Below are 18,819 nucleotides of genomic sequence, written 5' to 3' on the forward strand. Positions count from 1 at the left end.
TCCTTATTGCCCTCATTTTCTGATTGTGTTTATTTATACATCTTTGTATGTATGGATATATAAGCTTATGTACGTTTTCCTATGCCTTCAGGGATCCAAAGGCATCAGTTTTTTTTGCATCTATGCTTTTTTTGCACCTATAGATTACAGCTAACTCTGACCCATGCTCTTTAATAGGATAGTCCTTCATGAGTGTGCATGGCAGGATTTGAGCTCTGCACTTTATTTTTTTCTTTCTAACTTATCAAGAACATAAAATTAAATGAACATTCAACATACATACTAGTATGCATATATTTCAATTTACTATTATAATTTCACAAGGGAAATATTTCCATTCCTCATAGAGGCTTTTACTAAACAAGATACAGAAAACTAGTTGCTTTAAGTGCTATCTTATTGGGAATACAGGTAGCGCTGCAACCAGTGCTAGTCTGAGGTCCCCGTACAACTTTTAAGAAAGGCAAGGATATGAAAAACATTCAAAATATAAGAAAAATCCCTCTTTTAAATTCTTGAATATTCTTTAGAGCAGTGCTTTGATTTTATTTGAGTGCCAGTGTTTTTCTTCCAGCACTTCTGCACATAAAATTTCTGGAACATGTGACTCCCTAGTAAAAAGTATTTAAATCCTCACGGGAATGTAAACTGGAATCAGTATCCTGCAACTCAGGCAATAGCCAAAGTGCGGTTTCTCTCTCTCTTATCTGCAGATATTCTTTCATACTGTCATTCTCTCTCTCAGTTACTGATGAAGAAAAAAAATCAGCCGTCCTTTAGTTCTTCTTGCTGGGCAATGCAGATATCATAACAACAAACTGCAGATGAGAATAAAGTTTCCTGTACTTTAAATCCTGTAGCAACTGAAATAGTGTAATTCCTTAACAGTTGCTTTCTTGTCGTCATTGTTGATAAAAATCCAGGTCAATTAATACACTGAGAAAATGAATTAATTCCTGGAACACAGAGGTGGGCAGGAAAGAAATATGACTGTCTTCAAACTCCTGCATTAGAGCTGCACTGGCATTATAACTTTTAGTCGGATAATTCTAAGTGCTGTACTTTCTAAAGAGGAAAAGAGATTTAGCTATTAGCAATGTTTTCTTCAATAAGTACCCTCCAAGATACATGACTGGCCTAATCAGTCATCGAGCCATCTTCTCAGTCTGAGCTACTGGAGGGAAGAAACAGCAGACATGTTATGTGAGGGAATATGGTCAGGCAGTGTTTGTTTATGGGGAAGGAAGTATTCCTTCAGGTCTTCTCCCCTTCTTCTACTCATATCCCTTTAGAAGCACCTTTTACAGGACCAGGAAGAATGTTTTTCTATTGTCTTATTTTCCACCCCCATGTTTCAAAGATTTCTTGAATGAATGTAGAGATGGAAAAATTTTATAAAGAAAAGCTACACAAGGAAGGTAAAATGATAGAACTTCTAAAGCAGCCTAAAATGAGGGATCACTAACAGACCTTCCATCCTAAAATACAGATGATTTTACTCTGCATACAGGACCTATCCAGAAAAGTACCTACTTGACATGATGCAGACCAAACGACATTCCAATGACCTAGGTGTTAATGTGTTCAAGAAACATTAATATGATTGAGGAAATTGTTGTTAAGGCTATACATGTTGCTGAAATCTGTATATAAGTAGAAGTAAATAAAATTAACCGAAGTGGTTTCATTTCAAATTGGTCCTACAAATTGAAAGATTCTTTTTGGTATAGGTGGATGCTACTCACTATTAACCTTGTTTTTGAATTTCTCTCTTTCCTTTCTTGGTTTACAGCTTATGCTTGTTGTATGAACTTCAGGTGATGACTCTAAAGGATCATCTGATTACCTTTGTTATCACAGAATCAGACAGTTTAATCTGTTCAGTATATTCAGAAATATTTTAGAAGTATATTCACATGGATTTAAATGGATACTTATTGCTTTCCCCAGATAAAAGCTAGAAGCTATTTTGGTTTTTTGTTTAAACACTGAAAAAAATGTTTAGCTTTAGTGGTAATATTTATTTTAGAAGTAGGTCCGATGATATAATCTTTCACCTTTACACTTAAGAAATAAAAAATTACTATTCATTTTAATACCACTGTCATATGTCAAAATATCCCATATTTCAAAATCTCAATATAATAAAAAAGAAGCCCACAAATTCATCAAGGCAAAATATGTTCCAGAGATTACTCTATGTAACATATTTTAAAATTAACAAAGATGGCTGAAATGTGCAACAACTATTTTGCATATATAGAAGCAGAGACATATATATTTACACACACATATACACACATGTATATTTGCAACATATGCATTTCTAAAAAAAAGTCCAATTTTTAAACTGTGTTTCAGTCAACTTAAAAGCTGAGAAACTTTGAGAATCCTTTTGAGATAAACTGAGGCTGATACATGGGCCTCAATGTATATATATAGATTCTAGTGTGCTGCATGGTTGAACATTGTACACACATTATTAAGTTTATACTGCAAAGAAGATTAAATTATTTTCTCATATTTTCAGATTTACCTTTTCTGAAACATGTTTATTTGCTTATTAAGCAAGATGATACAAGATTTTACTGTTTCTAGAAAATGCTTTCTCTGTTCTGAAACAAATAAATCTGTTCTAAATTTAGCTTGTGTATGATATCTAAACTGCATGCCATATGAATCAATGTTGTCAAATATTTTTAGCAACAGAAAAAAAATTAGTAGTTTGTGTCTATAATTCAGACTGGTAAGTGCTGAATGTAGCAGATGGTGGGAAAACAGGAATTCTCATTTTACGAAAGTTAGATTTGAATCTTGCATATCATGGGGTTCATTGATTCAAACACTTTCAGTAGTGGCAGACTGCTCTTCATTTCCTTGCAAAATGTGTCAAATCAAAGATGAAAGGACAAAGAGAGACCTTATTTAAGGTTAAGTTCAATTATCTTCACTGCAGAAGTTCCAAAAGTATTTGGAACAGTAAGAAAATATAAGAGTTTGCAGTTTTATAATTCTTCAAAAGTATTTTATGAATAATTCATACTTTCTATTCACAATTTTTAGTCATGACTTTACACATTGATACATAGTTTGAAGAGAAGGACTGCATTGCCTTGGCTGCATGTTTACGCTAAATAATTCCAGATAAAGTCAGCAGTGACCTAGAGCATAGTTCTTTTAATTTAAGATATCAGAAAGCACATGTTGAATTGAAAGTGCAAATGAAATAGCATCAAGTCAGTATAAAAGGACCTTTATTACAAGCCATGTCAGGTGTTTGAACACGTCTGCTGGGAAATCATTTGAGAAGTCACTTGAGAACTGGCATAATTCAGCAGCTATTAAAAGTATTTTTTGCTGTTTTTTTATTGCAAGCTTAATTTCTGAATTTATGCCATATATTAGGTGTTTAAATTATAAAAATTCTACATTATAATAATATAAAACATCTTTTCTCTCCTCCTAAAAATGTCCTCTCACTTGAAGCAGTGGTGTCTCATTACCACAGGATGTTGTAACATTTCCTCATTTAAGAAGCCTTAGCTGGTAAACATGACTACTTAACTGTATCATCACATAGCAGTTATAGGATGATAACTAGAATATCTTTACTTCAAGACCTGTAAAAATGGAGAAAAACAAACAAACAAACAAACAAACAAAAAAAAACCTTTAGGCTAAATCAAAATCAAGAAAATTAGAAATACAAGTCAGTGTAATGACAGATAATTGAAATAGTCCCTTATTCTCAGTTTCTAAATATCAAAGATATTTATTCAGGCTTCAAGTTATTAACAGAACTGAGTGAGGTTTAGAAAATAAGTTACATTCAGCTGCCATGACAGATGTGTTCAAGTCCTCTTAGATAATGCAGATTATCCTACTTGGTCACGTGCTGATCTTTTCTAAATACTGTCTCATACCTATGCTTGTGCTATGCAGGCATTTCAGTTAATCAAGGTCTTTTAAAAGATTATCAGGTGACTCAGATTTATCTGTTTCTACAAGTGTCTGCACAGCTGGATATACCAAGATCTGTAAGTGAAATAAGTCTCCTAGGGCTATTTTATGTAGTATTTAGAAGAATGGTGTTCCTCTCTTGGTCAAATACCCCATTCATTAGGCCTTATGGGGTATGGCCCTTTTACAGTTTTGTCTAGAGTCAGTGGTTTTTCACTTGCTCCTGAAAAACTGATAAATCTCAACTGCTGAGCTGCAATGTGGCCCCAGTGTTTTGAGAAGAGTCATGATTGTTGACCTAAATCATAGATCATATCTATGGTACAATGATCATCTCAGAAGTATGATCTCACCATACTTTCTGGAGATGTCCAGGATTTCTAGTTCTAGCTTGCACTATATTATTCGAATAGTCTGTATTTTTTTGCTTTTTCCTTCACTCTTTAGACATTCATGCTGTAAAAGATCAGGATAATAGACCATAGTTCTAATAATGGACATTAATTTTAAACTGCTCTTAAAAGGTTGTCAGGGATGAGGTTATCAGTGTCTGATGAATGGGGAAAAACTGAGTTCACTCTAGTCACTGCTTAAAAGAGTATTACAGTGGTAGGAGAAATGTAGAAACATGCCCTTATCCCAGAAATGGTACCAATCAGAATTTATCTGATTGATAAATTCAATTTTTTTTTTCTAGATCAAATTTTATTCAGGGAATATATTTATTATTATATATAAGCATTTTTCTACACAAACCACATGCAAACACCAGTAATTTTCAATACATGCAAGACATTTTCCAGGGAAAAAAATAAGACTTTGCTGAGACAAAAAGTAACCTGTTATCACACTCATGATATTGTGTGAATTTCATTAAACTGCAAGTTATTAATCACCATTCTTCCCTCTTTTACATCTTTAGATGTAAATGAGGAATATACTTAGAATATGCTTATGTATCCTCTAATCTCTCCATCCCTCCCCACCCCCCTCTCCTTCCTTCCTTTCTTTCTTTCCTTCTGGATTTCTATCTTTTTTGACTGCAATTCAGGTAATTATTGTCACTAAAGAAATGTTATAAGAAATGTGGCTTTTTAAAATGCAACCAAAGATGGGAAAATATGTATTGTTCCTATGAATTATTACATTTAGAGGTGAATGACACCATATCACACCAGAAACTGTATCCAAGCATGCACATAAGTACATGCATGACCCAGTTGACTACACAGAAGAGATAATTTGCAGCAAAAGTAGTTTTATAAGATTTCTGCTTCATGTTTAATTACATTACTGGCATTCATGATTAAATAAAAAATATCCAAGGAGAAAATAGTGGCTTAGATTTTACTACTAGATGAAATTGTGCCATCATGGAATTTCAAATCACTGGTTTGCTATTTTCATGTAGCAACACCTCCATAAAACCATTCTGCATAGGAATCTTTAAGAAAGGATATTTTAACTGGTGACCTTAAGGCCTTCCTGAAGAACCTAAAGGAAAGCAACTCACTTCCACCTTGTGACATTTAATAAAATTCAAAATTATGTCTGAGAAATACTGAAGTAAGCTGACAAAAATACACCTATTTTGAAAAATGTTTCTAAGTTTTAGAGGGGGAAGCTACACTTACCATCATGTTTGAAGGTCTCTGAGAAGTGGTAGAGGTTTGTCGGGGAGTGATAATGTTGTGTGGTTCCTCTCCAGCCTGGTGAAGATACACTTCCTAATGAAGGACTGCTTAATCGTGGTCTGTTCTTTGAATTAAATGAGGCTAAAGATGAACTACCAGATTTGATTCTTAGGATAGCAGCGTATGATGTGGGGAGACCAGGAACAGCTTCTGAATACTCTGGAAAAAAAAAAAAAAAACCAAAAAAAAAAACCCAAAAAAAAACAAAACAAAAAAAAAAACAAACCAACAACAAGTGAACACAGAATAGAGACTAAGTCTGTCACTTTGCAAAAGAATGCTTAGTTAAGCAGTAGAAAAGCAGAAAAGTTTTATCTGTAAAAGGAATGACAGAAACATACCAGGCTTGATGAAAGACTCAGCTTCTGAAAAGAATTTTCATGGAGCATGGAGCTCTAAAAACATTTCCCTGCAACTTCTTCACAATATAGAAATCAGTTATTCATTAAATTTCTTACTTATGGAAACATGAGTTTTCAATGTTTTTAATTCTATTACTATGACCCTATATTTCTAGCTCTAAGTGGAAAAGTGTCTTCCAGATCACCATCTTTCCTTCACATTCTTCCTTCCCTTTGTATATGCAATGCAGAAACACTGACTGAAACTAAATATGCCTCTCAGTTCAACAGTACTCTGTAAATCAAGCAGGCTAGCTAAACAGGCCAAGAGTACCTGTATTCACAAATGCCTTTCCCAAAAAGATACATATGCTAAAGTCACCTCCTCTGCTGCCTCTTCAAGTTCCCTTTTTTGCCTTTTCTGACTCTATTTAAATTTCAGTGTTTACAAACAAGAATAGTACCCAAGTATTCAGTCCCTTTATAATGTCAAGTATAAAGGAAGTAGTTACATTACAATAGATTAAAAACTATAAGTCAAGACCCGCAGGAACAAAGCAAGCAGAAGCATTGAAATCAGTTGTCCTGAAAATGCAACAATATTAAAGAGATGAGAAAAACATTCAAAAATATATTCAGAGATAAGCGAAGGGATCCAGACTGCATATCCAGTCCTATGAAGGAAGAGATCTTTTGAGGACAATTGGAAGTGCCAAGAAGAAAAAAAATCACTCTTCTATCATCTCTGCTGGTGATAAATATTTAAAAACCGGACATTCGCTTCACATTGGAATAGTATGCAGCATTTGTCATTTTTAGGCTGTGACTCTCCTTTTGTTTGTGTATGTAACACAATGAGCCACTCTAGTAAATAGGATTCAACAACACTTAAATAGTTCTGACAACTTCTTTTTGCTGAAATATGTTGTGTAGGCAATTTTGTGAAATGAAGTTGCTCTGTGCTGCCTCATCAAGTTAAGAAGACTGCAATTCTTGTTCTGCTTAAAAAGACAAAATAATTCTATAATTCTTTGTTATCTAGCAGAGTGGGGAACACTACTTCTGAAGTGGTAGTTTCAGGGTTTGAAAGAACAAAAGAATCTACAAGATCTCATATGGTATGAATGCAAAGTACCATGGGAGGAAAGAGAAGGAAAGAATACAAAAGTCACTTGACATGGTGAAAAGGTCCTGCAGTAATGATAGTGTTACGTAATCTGTTTTCTGACTTTCTATGGTATAATTGCTTTGTTTGGCTGGGATTAGCGATCAATGTGAAATTTTACCCTGACTCCAGTTGCTCTGTCATACTCATGGGGATGCTGTATCTGAGTAAAGTTTCTCTTGTAAAACATAACTGCAAATGGTTAATAAATTATACATAAGGATATATTTCTTGTTTTGTTTACTGAAAGTCTGTAGCCTGTGATCATTACTGACAACTGCAGCAGAAAACACACTTACCTGAGAACAAAACCTACTTCCTAATCTGAGCATTCACCTTCAGAGATTTAGACTTCTGAACTGCCTAGTTACAGTGCCTTAATTAGAATATATTTTTATTGGAGTACTATTTACAGTAAAATTATTCCTTTAATTTGGTTTGGATTAGACATCTGAGATTTGGGAGAATAAATTTATATATTCCATTATTTAAGTACATAGTAGTTAAACTGCTGGAGAATAGATATTACTCTCTAATGTGCATTTTTACTTTACTAGTCTACCCTAAAAATCCTTGAGAAATTTCATCATAACTACTATGAGTAGTTCTCAAAATGCTGCTATACTTGAGCTTCACTATGAAATTCTGTTTTTTCCTGGTCTCATTCTGAAAAATAAGTTATTTGGGATAAAACATCCAAAAGGTTCCTTCAGCTGCAAGAAGACACAGATAAGGAAGATACAGGCCTGAATGGTAAAGATATCAAGCAACTAGAAACCAGCCACAATAAAATCAGTGATTTGGATTAGCCTTCATATTTCTTTGAACTGGAACTATCAGATTTATAGTAATTTTAACAGTGGTATGACGCTTTTAAAATAGACTATTTCCTTTTAATTTCCGGAGCACATTTTCTTAATGAATTTCCAACAGCAAACTGATATAGTTTTGGTATTTTTTTAATGAATCTGTATAAAAATTCAATAAATTATTCATGCATCTCTTATTATTTCCAGCACACTCTGCTTTCAGTCAGATTGGTCAGACTTAAGACAACAAGGTAAATAACAGTGCACTAGGTAATAGAGACCCTGTCTTCCACTGATTACTGAGGGGTTTTTTTTTTGCTCTTAGGAAAAAACAAAAATATGAATTCCAAGAGAATGTGAAAGAATTTTATTCCTGTAATTTGTAATATCTATGTCATGTTAAATTTAACTTTTTTTCATGTGTGCTGTTGTGCGAGAACAAAGCTGACTCAGAGGGAAAGGGAATCACAAGACAGCAAATGTTGACACAAGTTCCTTGGGTACAATCCATAGGTACAAATATAAACCACAAATACTACCCTGTTATACTTTATAATTTGTTTTAAATGGTACATCATATCTCAATAAAGCTCAAACACAGTAATTTGACCAAAATGCATTCTTTCTGTAAACAGAGAAAAATTACAAGGCAAATTCATTGAATCAACCCCAAAATTTCTTTGAAAACGGTCTTTGTAATGTTTGAACTTTATAGAGAGTAAAGGAATCTGACTTTTGGTGTGATGTTTTGTTTTCCTTTATTCCTTTTTTTCTATAAGTGACTCCTGGTCAGTTACTAACTCATTGACATTTCTCAACTATCTAATTAAAATGTAGACTGCCTTATAATACTTGCAAATGTGACCTTCATTTGTGTATTTTTGCGAGCTAGCATGTTTAATCAAATGTCACTAAGAATGATAACCTATTTTTTTCATTGTAACTTTTAATTACATTGTTTCAGTGGAAGTTTTCAGTCTTCTAAGCTTATGGAAATATGTGCATTCATTCTGTAAAGTGGATCGTATCAGCGATGCTCCTCAAGTCTTTAAACAGAAATATACTTTCTTCCCTGGTCTGTGCATCCACATTGGTTTCCTCCTAGACTACTTAATGACATGTAGCTTAGCAATAACCTGGGAGAGAGATGAAAGAATAGCAGAAATCTGTGGTGTCCATCCAGGTCATCTCCTATGAGAACTAGGATCACTACTGAAACACAGCAAAATGTGAATAAATAATATTTTTCTGATGAAATTGTAATAACTGTAACAAAAAAGTACCCAAACCAGACCCAGCAAATCACCAAAACTAAACAAAAACATATACAAAAAAACTTCAACCAAAAGCCAACAAACCAAACAAACACAAAAACCACCCCCAGAATTAAGTGGAAGCCAGTAGATTTCTCAAGAACAGGTTAGTTCATCTGATCCTCCTGTGTGCATTTCCCACTGTGGTGGTTTAGTATATCTGGAAGAGATTTTATTCCAAAGTTACTACTCAGTTCCACATGTCACTCAAAGCAATAGACAATACAATATCTTTGCACTGTCTATTGACATTGTCTATTGACATTGCATTGTCAAAGTCATCAAAATCATGAGATGGTAACCTTCATTGGAGACCTCATTTTAAATATTTGGATTCTGGATGTCAGCACGTAAGGTAGTGAGGCCGGGCTCACTTTACAGGCAGAAGAGGAAGGAAGAGGAAAATGGCATGTGATATGATAGGCAGTCTCTATAAATGGCTACTTCTTGCCACAGAATGTAAAGGAAATTAAGATAAATAGCTAAGTTGTCAATATTTCAATTTTTCAGATCTCCATTGTCTTAGTCATAGAAGTAGAGACTCATAAATGTTGGAAAAGACCTCCAAGACCACCGAGTCCAATATTTGACCTATCACAGAACAATTAGACCATTGCACTAAGTCCTGTATCTAGTAATTTCTTGAACACCCCCAGGGACATTGATTCCACCACCTTCCTGGGCAAACCATGCCAATGCTTAACCACTTTTCCAACAAAGAAATTCTTTGTGATGTCCAATCTGAACATTTTCTAGCAAAGAAACCACTTTTCCAGCAAAGAAATTCTTTGTGATGTCCAATCCGAACATTTTCTGATGCAGCTTGTAGTTATGTCCTCTTGTCCTATCACTAGTTGCCTGGGAGAAGTGGCCAACCCTGATTTTGCTACAAACTCCTTTCAGGTAGTTGTAGAGGGTGATAAGTTACACCAAGAGCCTCTTTTTCTCTAGTTCTCTCATCACAAATCAATCAAGCTTCATTTGTGTCTTTTCTGTTCAAAATATTTGGTTCTTCTGCAAAGGAGTGAAAAATCAGGAAATTTGAATTGTTTTCCAAAGAAGCAGTGGGGGATGACTTAGAAGCTAGAAGTTCTCAAGGAAAATATGTTGGTGATCTTCATCAGCCCTTTTCACCACAGATATGATAGACAATGAGAAAGGGAGAAAAGCTTTGTATGCAAGGTGGTCTTTCTTTGGGGAAAAAAATATTTTTTGCCAGGTCTTTTGCGAAAAAAAGTAAACCTTCAATCCAAAAATTGTTCTATTGAGCTTTTCAGTAGTCCGTTATTCAAGGAAGATGTATGATAATTTAACTTGAAAATCTGCAATAGACTCTCACTTTATACAATTTGTCCTTTTCTTAGAAATCTGGTCATACAAGGCATCAAATTTAAGGACATAGAATATTGTAGACAGACATGGGAAAAAAATAATTAGGGATATATTTTATTTTCCTTTAAAATAACAAAGAGGAAGTGATTTGAAGACTTAAAACATTGACTCAGAGATAGTAAAGAATATTTCCAGCGGCTATTAGCAATTGAATCAACATTGTTGGAATGTTATACTGTTAGAGCTAATTTAAATGTCATGAATTTTTATGAGGAATTATTTTGAATAATATAAAGATGCTTTTGTAGAGTTAGTCACTGCTTCCTTTTCTACTCAAAAAACAATCTATTTTTCATCTTACTTCCACTTCATACTCATAATTCAGCAAATAGATTACTCAATATATTCCCAATTATTCCCACTTTGCATCCAACACGACATACACCAAAGCAAACAAAGTGTACATTAATACTGAACACCTTCTGCTAGAGAATGCTTCCGACTGCAGTAGTACAAATAATAAAAGTAATATTACATTCCAATTATGGAACAGCATTTGTCCAAAGTGAAGTGGTTTTGAACTGAGAAAAGTGCTTTCAGTTTATTGTCATATTTTTTCTATTGAAACACTTAATGTTGTCTCATTTAAAGCATGTTAATATAATATACCGAATAAAATGAGCTAGGGTGTGTTTCTGCCATAGCATAGGCTTCAAACACAGTTGTTATGTTCAGTGAGCGCTTTGCACCTTTTTTTGAAATTCACTGAAATAATCTAATGAAAAGTGCTTTTTAGACGTAAAAAATAAAAAACATTATGAAGACTCTTCTAATGATATTATTGAAGAAAAAATTTACTCCAAATAATAGCAACAGACCCCTATTATTTAGTGCATTCCATCTAGTTCAACATTTATTACTTCTGGTTTTTGCACTCTTAAAGACCACAGGTGTGTCTGACACTTTACCACCGCATGGATTGTTTCTGCCTGTTTGTCTAATAAAAAGGAGTTTTAGGCCTGTTTTTCCTGAAAAAGAAGATTTAAAGCAAACAGTGAAGATGGCTGAGAGCATCATTACTCTCATGCCACCCAAGAAATACAATGTAAGAATTAGCTTATTTTAAATACCTTGTGATCTTTGACCTGAAAGACAGGTGCTATTGACTAGGTGTAATTTGTTTACATGAATGAACACGTGCTCTAAGACTCCTATGTTGGTTTGGTTTGTGAATTTGAAGTCCATTTTTTAAAGTCAATTTTAACTTCACTGTAGTACTTCAGGTGCTTTCCATATGATATTTTTCAGCCCAAACATGATACATATTCTCTAGCAGGGAAGCACGGAGCATTACTAATGTGAGATCCATAGATTAGCCTACACTGCATGCTTTTAATTGAAATCTTAACTTATTTTCCCCATGGCTGATGATCATCAGAGTGAGCTGTCAATTCTGAATGTGAAGGGAGAACCTAGTACTAAAGGTCAACTATTTCAGCACAAATCAATTAAAGTAATTAGATGGAGAGAAATCCTTATTTATATCTCTTCCTTCCTACAATGATATGCATATCAATATTAGGAGAAAAAAAAAATAACAGATCCCTCCACAGGAAAGAAGAAATTTGTAACTGACTATTTTAATATAAAATGTAAATATAAAATAACATGACTGATTTATTAATACCATCATCGAGCAGTCAAAATCATAATAATCAATTAAGCAATCAATCAATCAATTAGCAAAGGAAACAATGTCATGTAAGTTTTTCTGTTCCCTGTGCTACACATCCTTACATATTATCCCAGTTTGGTGTGTTTATGTGTCCATTGGAAACACAGTCTTTAATTCCCTTTAAAAAATCTATCTTCCAGGTTAAAAGCTTTTTTTTTTTTTTTGAGGCAGATAATATATTCTTTCCTACCCTTGGCTCCTCCTGTAGTTCTTTGTGGTTTGCTTTAATGTTTGCTAAATATTTTACAGTGCACTCTTTACCCTGGCTTGCATCTTTGAGACCTTTTTGTGGCTCAGTCTTCCCTTAGGAATCCTGTGAATTAATCACTGGATGTATTATCAATGGAAATAACTATTGCTAGCAATTAAACAACTCTTACACACATAGAGTGAAATTCATTCTTGTGCTCTGGACAAATAGTCATGCAAAACATTTTTTAAGTATTTTTTAATATTTAAAGTGGCACCTAGATCTGCAAATTGTTAAGGAGGTATTATTTTATGTCACTTCTGAACTGTTTTTAAAAAATAATAAAGAAAATAAAAATAAAAAAATCCCCACCCGGTTATGATGGGTATTGTTCCACTGTCCTCCTGCATGGACACAGCATTGCCATGCCAATGCACATGCAAAAACATATAATGTTTTCTTGTCTGAGATGTACCAATAGAGATGAAAGACATAAACCCTTAAAAACATCAAAAACTCCTCCAGGATTTGCAATGAAATAGAGCACACTGTGCAGGCATTTGTATACTCATAGGGTAAATCCGTAACACAGGCACATCTGCACGCTATGAACACCCCACAATCTGTGGATGTGATTCTTAATTATTCTTTATTCATAGCAGTGGGTTGGTTTTAACCACAGGGTCTGGTGCCTGCTTGTGTGCAATTTCCAAGTGCAAGCCTGTTCTGGTGGTGACCCTGGCACCTTCAATGAAGTGTTTGCAAATTCAAAGGAAAGTCATCAAAAAGATGCAGTCAATGAGACAGACTAGCAGCTCTTTGAAGGACACAGACTTGAGCTGTTCATACAGTCCTTTACAATGAGAAAAAGAGAGGTTGTACAGGTGATCTCCAACAAAGAATTAATTATTTCAAGATAGTAATAGGAGCACTAATATAATTTCCTAATGCAACTGTGTTGTCACACAGAAACAGTGATAAGTGCAGTTTAATAATTAGCTAGCTGGTGATTTCCTAAAGTTTAGAAATTAAGACTTTAATTTTCAAGTTCAGCAACAAGTTTTAGGGATATGGGGCTATTTGGAATAATGTTGCCTTTTCAATAACTTTTAGAAAATTAAAGGATCCATTTCAGAGGTGTCAAAAATGTCAATAACATATAGGTGCCATATATATTTATTGCAATTTTTAGTTATTTTTCTTATATATATATATATATATATATATATATATATATATATATTAAAAAAGCTTAGCATATTTGAGCAAACTTGACAAGATATTATATAAATTTCCTGTGACTAAGAATAATGGTTAACATACAAGAGGGAAAATATTATGTGTTACAAAAAAGTAGGCAGATTATAACTGCTTTACATATTACACTTACAAATAAAAGATCTCAGCATTACAGAGAAACTTCACAATTTTATTCTACAGGGTGTTTGAAGGAGAATGGACGGGAGGTCTGCATTCTCAAATGAAGAGCCACATTCAAAATGATATGACAATATCATAATGCAGCCCAAGGAAATGCCCTGTAACATCATTCCATCCAGCAGTGGGCAGCCACACACCTCTTTTTAGACTAGTCAATGACTTGTTACAGCTCCAAAGAAATTCTCATGGGTTCTTTGCCTGGTGTTTCACTAAAGTCATCCTGAAGCATTAAAATTAGGAATTTAAAAGAAGAGATACATGATAAGACATTTACAAAATTGGAACAAAAGAATGTTTTCTTATCACTGATTGCAACAAAAGGTCTAAAAATAAAATTAACCCAGCAAACAAAAGTATTATAAATTTTCATGCAAAATTCTAATAAAATCTATACATGCATTAGAAAAAGCTGTGTGAAAAACAAATAATCTGTAAGCATTGGCACTGCAGCAGATGCAATTTTACTGCAGTTGGGCCAGCACTGAAATAGCATGACAGACACACTTGGCCTCTATATGTACATCAAGTGAATAAGCAATGAAAATGCAAAATACAGCAGAAAAAAAATCAGCAAAGTTGATTTTAGAAATCACCACAGAGGACTTTTCTAAAAAAATCCAAACTGCATTTCAAAGTAGCATTATTTGGTCAAGGACTTACAGGAGTACACATGGGCAACAGTAAGAAAAGACTTGTCATGTCTTGAATTGTTTTGAATTTATACCTGATTTCCATTTCAAAAGTAGTTTCAAATATATAGACATGGAATATAGCTTGAATTTTTAAATAAAAAATATTTTTAAATCAATCAAGGTTGACTAAATGTAGATATCTTTCAAAGAGAATTTATAATAGTTCTTTCCGCTACATCCTAATTTACTGCTGTCATATAAGTAAATTTTTAAGTATGAATAACACTGAACAGAAAGATTTATTCCAAATCATCTATTTGGTATGTGGAACTTTACAGTAAACACAGTTAGTGTGTCTGTTTTGAAGCCTGAGGTTATAGCTTTCATTTCAAAATCCACTCCATAAAGAAAAGATAGTGAATCAGTAAACCTTGTCATTTCAAGGGAATTTGCATTCTGAGGGTTTTATGTTCCTCCCTATGGTTTTGCATACCTAAACGACAATGAATGTCAATCATCATAGAGAAAAATCTCTTCCTACCTGAAATTTCTCTTACTTTGAAATAATAAAGCCTAGAGAACTGTTATTCTGGGAGGTATCAGCTAGTGTATCATAGAGTCAGACAAGACCTATCAGTCACAAAAAGGGAGGGCATATTTTGGGACACATTTCCAGGCACATGATTCCTAGAGACAAAGTATTTCTACTCAGTTTTGATGCAAAGTAGCTTGAGGGAAGAAAGTTACAATAACTTCTAATGAAGCATAGGGGGAAATTCAACTGTGCAATAACATAATAAAATCTTTTTTAGCCTAATGCCAATCTCTATTTATCTCCAAAGCAGGTTGAATTTGTGGACCTAATTACACAAGAAAGTCAACTTCATGTCACTCTCTTTTATTTATTTTCAGACTGGAGTCCACAGATCTGCGACGATAAAACCTCCACCACAGTGCACACACCGGTCACCTATGTCATAATTCTGACACTTTGGTCTCCTGATTTTAGCAAGAGAAACCTGTATTTTTAATATGTGCTTCTTACATGTGCGAAATTTAGAATTTGTGTTGTCTGCTAAGCAGACAGAGATTTCTGTTTTGGGACCTTTGAACATTTACACAGCCCATAGGTAAATTTCAGAATTGTCACCGTTGCCCTGGGTATTCAGATTTCAAAATTTTGCAAACTACCTTAGAAAAAGGTCTTCACTCAAAGGTCAATCAATATTTTAAATTACCAAGTTGACTTGCATCAGACATACAGACAGTTCCTAGACATACTTTTAAAATTTTATTCTTGTGTGAAAAAGGTTTACATTTTTGACATTTACTGTTTTAATATCTCATTCTTAAACTCTATTTGAGCTTCTGGTCCTCCTGTCCTACAGGAAAATGCCATAAAGACACATCTGAAAGGATTAAAATATATTTTTTCCTCATGTCTTTTTAATTAATTTTACATCCCTTGTGTATCGATGGGTAGAACTAGGTTCTAAGGATTATCTCCCTACGGCCTTCCATGAGGATGAACAAAAAAAAATTTTGTATTTTATTATTAATTTGTTTACATGTTAGCAATTTCCTCTAGAGGAAGGGAACTTAAGCAGAGAAATTTTAGAGCATACAACTGGCTCTCTCATTTTTCCCAAGCCTGAACTTTTTTGCTTCCTTTCTTACAATTTAACACCTTTGAGAGGCTTTCTCAAAGAGAGCAAAAGCTCTTATCCTTGCTGCTGTATGGTATCTGTGTGGGTCAGATATTTCTATGCCTGTGCTTTTTAGCTGTCAACATAGAAAGCAAATTGAATTTCTGAAGAACTTGGTAGGTGGCATCAGGGAAGGACTGTTTCTTTCAAGTGTCATTTAAGATCAATTGATGCTGGATTTCTTCATCCTCCCTCCTTTGTCTTCTGTCAGGGAACTCTGGGATGCAGAAAGTTTGTGGGAATAAACTTTGTGGTCTGATCCTGTGGGCAGCAGAATCAAAGAGGTTCATTCATTTCTTGTGCTGTTTAACAAGATTTGCATTTATCCAACTGTTTCAATCTCCATTATCTCTTCAAAGGAATAAGTGAGAAGGCCCTCTGACTGAAAATTCTTGTTCACTCTGCCTAAGCTCAGAGACTTGAAAATACAACTTTTTAAAATGGGAGAGTTTTTCATGTTTATGTTCATTATTAGCCAGTGGAACCAAATACGAAGGCAAATCTCTGCAGGATTTTAAACTTCGATATAACTTTCTTTTTTTTTAATCCTCTCACATTCCCCATAGATGATTGACTCCAAACAGCATTGGAACTAAGAAAAGAAAGAGAATAAATAAGTACAGGAGAGAAACTGTCAAATTTTAGGTTATGGAAGATACATAGACTTAAAAAGAAAATGAAAGTGGCTCAGTTGTTTCTCTCCCCTCTGCAATTCACAATCACTTTATTCCTGCCAACGGAGTAGAGCAGAAGGGAATATTGAATGAATGAAGAGAATCAGAAAATCTGATATAGTGAAAGTAGAGAAGTTAAAAGAATCACAATATATTGATGATACTTGCAAAAAAGATTAAAATCTGTCTGGTTACATTTGTAACTTTCTTATAACTGGCAACAACAGAAACAGGAAAAAATACACAGTCACCAGCATAGTATCCCTAGAGTTAATAAAGAATTATATGGACAAGATTGCACCCAGACCATGAATACAGGTGAGCAAATAATTCTAAAAAGGATCAAAATTCTACACCAGCAGATATACTGTATGGTACTTCACAAAAACACCTACTTTTTTTGTAGAATCAGATATGGCCATTAGGTTATTGATGAGCACTCACTAACACAGAAAAAAAAATATATATCAGCTGCTGCTATTACTTTAACCTCTAAAAATACATGGTTCAGACTGAAACAATAACACCAGATCTCTTGTGCTTAGTAATTTAAAACATTGCTTGACCTTTGAATGAAAACTTTTCTCTAAGGTAGTTTTTAAAATTTTGAAATCTGAATACACCAGGCAATGGTGACAATTCTGAAATTTACCTATGGGCTGTGTAAATGTTCAAAGGTCCCAGAATAGAAATCTCTGTCTGTTTGGAAGACAACACAAATTTTTCTATATCGACATTGCAGAAGAAAAGAAAGGTCTCTTGCTTGCATACATTGCTATATTTGTAGTAAGATTTTCCACCAGCTTTTCTTGCTTCAGTCTCTTGCTTGTATACATTGCTGTATTTGTAGTAAGTTTTTATTCAAAAAATCTCTTTGAAAAGATTTCTGCACCAGGTTATTGTTACAGTTACACTGAGACAGCTGAGCTTACATCCACCACATGGCTTCTGAATTGATTGAGAGCACAAATGCCCAACAATTACCTTTACTGGGAACTTACTCCTATAAAGCTTACAAAACCCCACTCTGTTCTTCTTACTACTTTGCTATCTCCTTTCTCCAGACCAAATCACTGCTAGCAAAACCCTGAGGCAGGAGCATTGGAACTAGATTATCTTTAAAAGCACTTCTCAACAAAAATAATTCTGTGATTCTAGAAAGAGAAGATGGTCAAAGATTCAAATATTTCTGATCAGATGGGCAGATCCCAAAGAATCATGCATGACACTATTGACCAACTCAGACTTCCAGAAGAACCAAGCATCAGTGCTAATTTTGGCTTGAGATTTTGGTGTCTTTATTAGTGGCTTCCAGAGAATCCACTGATCCCAGAAAAAAATTGAAGGCCAGGGTGACATGAAGGGTATTTATGGAAAGCTGTCCAATTTTTATAGGACATATGAAGGCATCATTAATTGCTCTGAAACAACCCATTGGTATCTCTTCAAGAGTGCATGGGCTAAAGGAAAAGCTGCCTGCTAAAAGGGTAGTAGAAATAACTTCTTTTTTTTTTTTTTTTTTTTTCACCATTCAAATACAACCAGAGATTGTCTTCTTCATTTATGCTGTAGGTCTTCAATTCTTTCTGTAGTAATCCAGATTTCTCATGATTTAGTAAATTGTGTGTTTGCGAATAATACCAATGCTCATGAAGAGTAACAACCCAACAGATCACAGGACATGCTTTTTCATTTCTTCTGGACTGTTTCTGCAAGTCAGGTTTTGGATGCTTATGAACTTGCCTTATGAACTTTCTGTGGCAATTAAGGTCCAGGTTGGAAAAGATAAAATAAAATAAAAAATAGTTTGAAGCAAATAAATCTGAAA

The 18,819-nt window shown here is 34.1% G+C and overlaps 1 protein-coding gene across 4 annotated transcripts in view; it reads right to left on the reverse strand.

Moving 5' to 3' along the window:
- Positions 1–18,819, reverse strand: part of CNTN5 (contactin 5) — a 601,944-nt gene that overhangs the window by 223,076 nt on the left and 360,049 nt on the right. For all 4 annotated transcript variants that reach the window (XM_068181456.1, XM_068181453.1, XM_068181454.1 and 1 more), the window contains exon 3: positions 5,595–5,813. In XM_068181456.1, the coding sequence (XP_068037557.1) occupies positions 5,595–5,813 (219 nt within the window). The remainder of the gene's footprint in view (positions 1–5,594; positions 5,814–18,819) is intronic.

Source organism: Anomalospiza imberbis, chromosome 2, assembly GCF_031753505.1.
Source record: "Anomalospiza imberbis isolate Cuckoo-Finch-1a 21T00152 chromosome 2, ASM3175350v1, whole genome shotgun sequence".
In the NCBI taxonomy this organism is placed as follows: Eukaryota; Metazoa; Chordata; class Aves; order Passeriformes; family Viduidae; genus Anomalospiza; species Anomalospiza imberbis.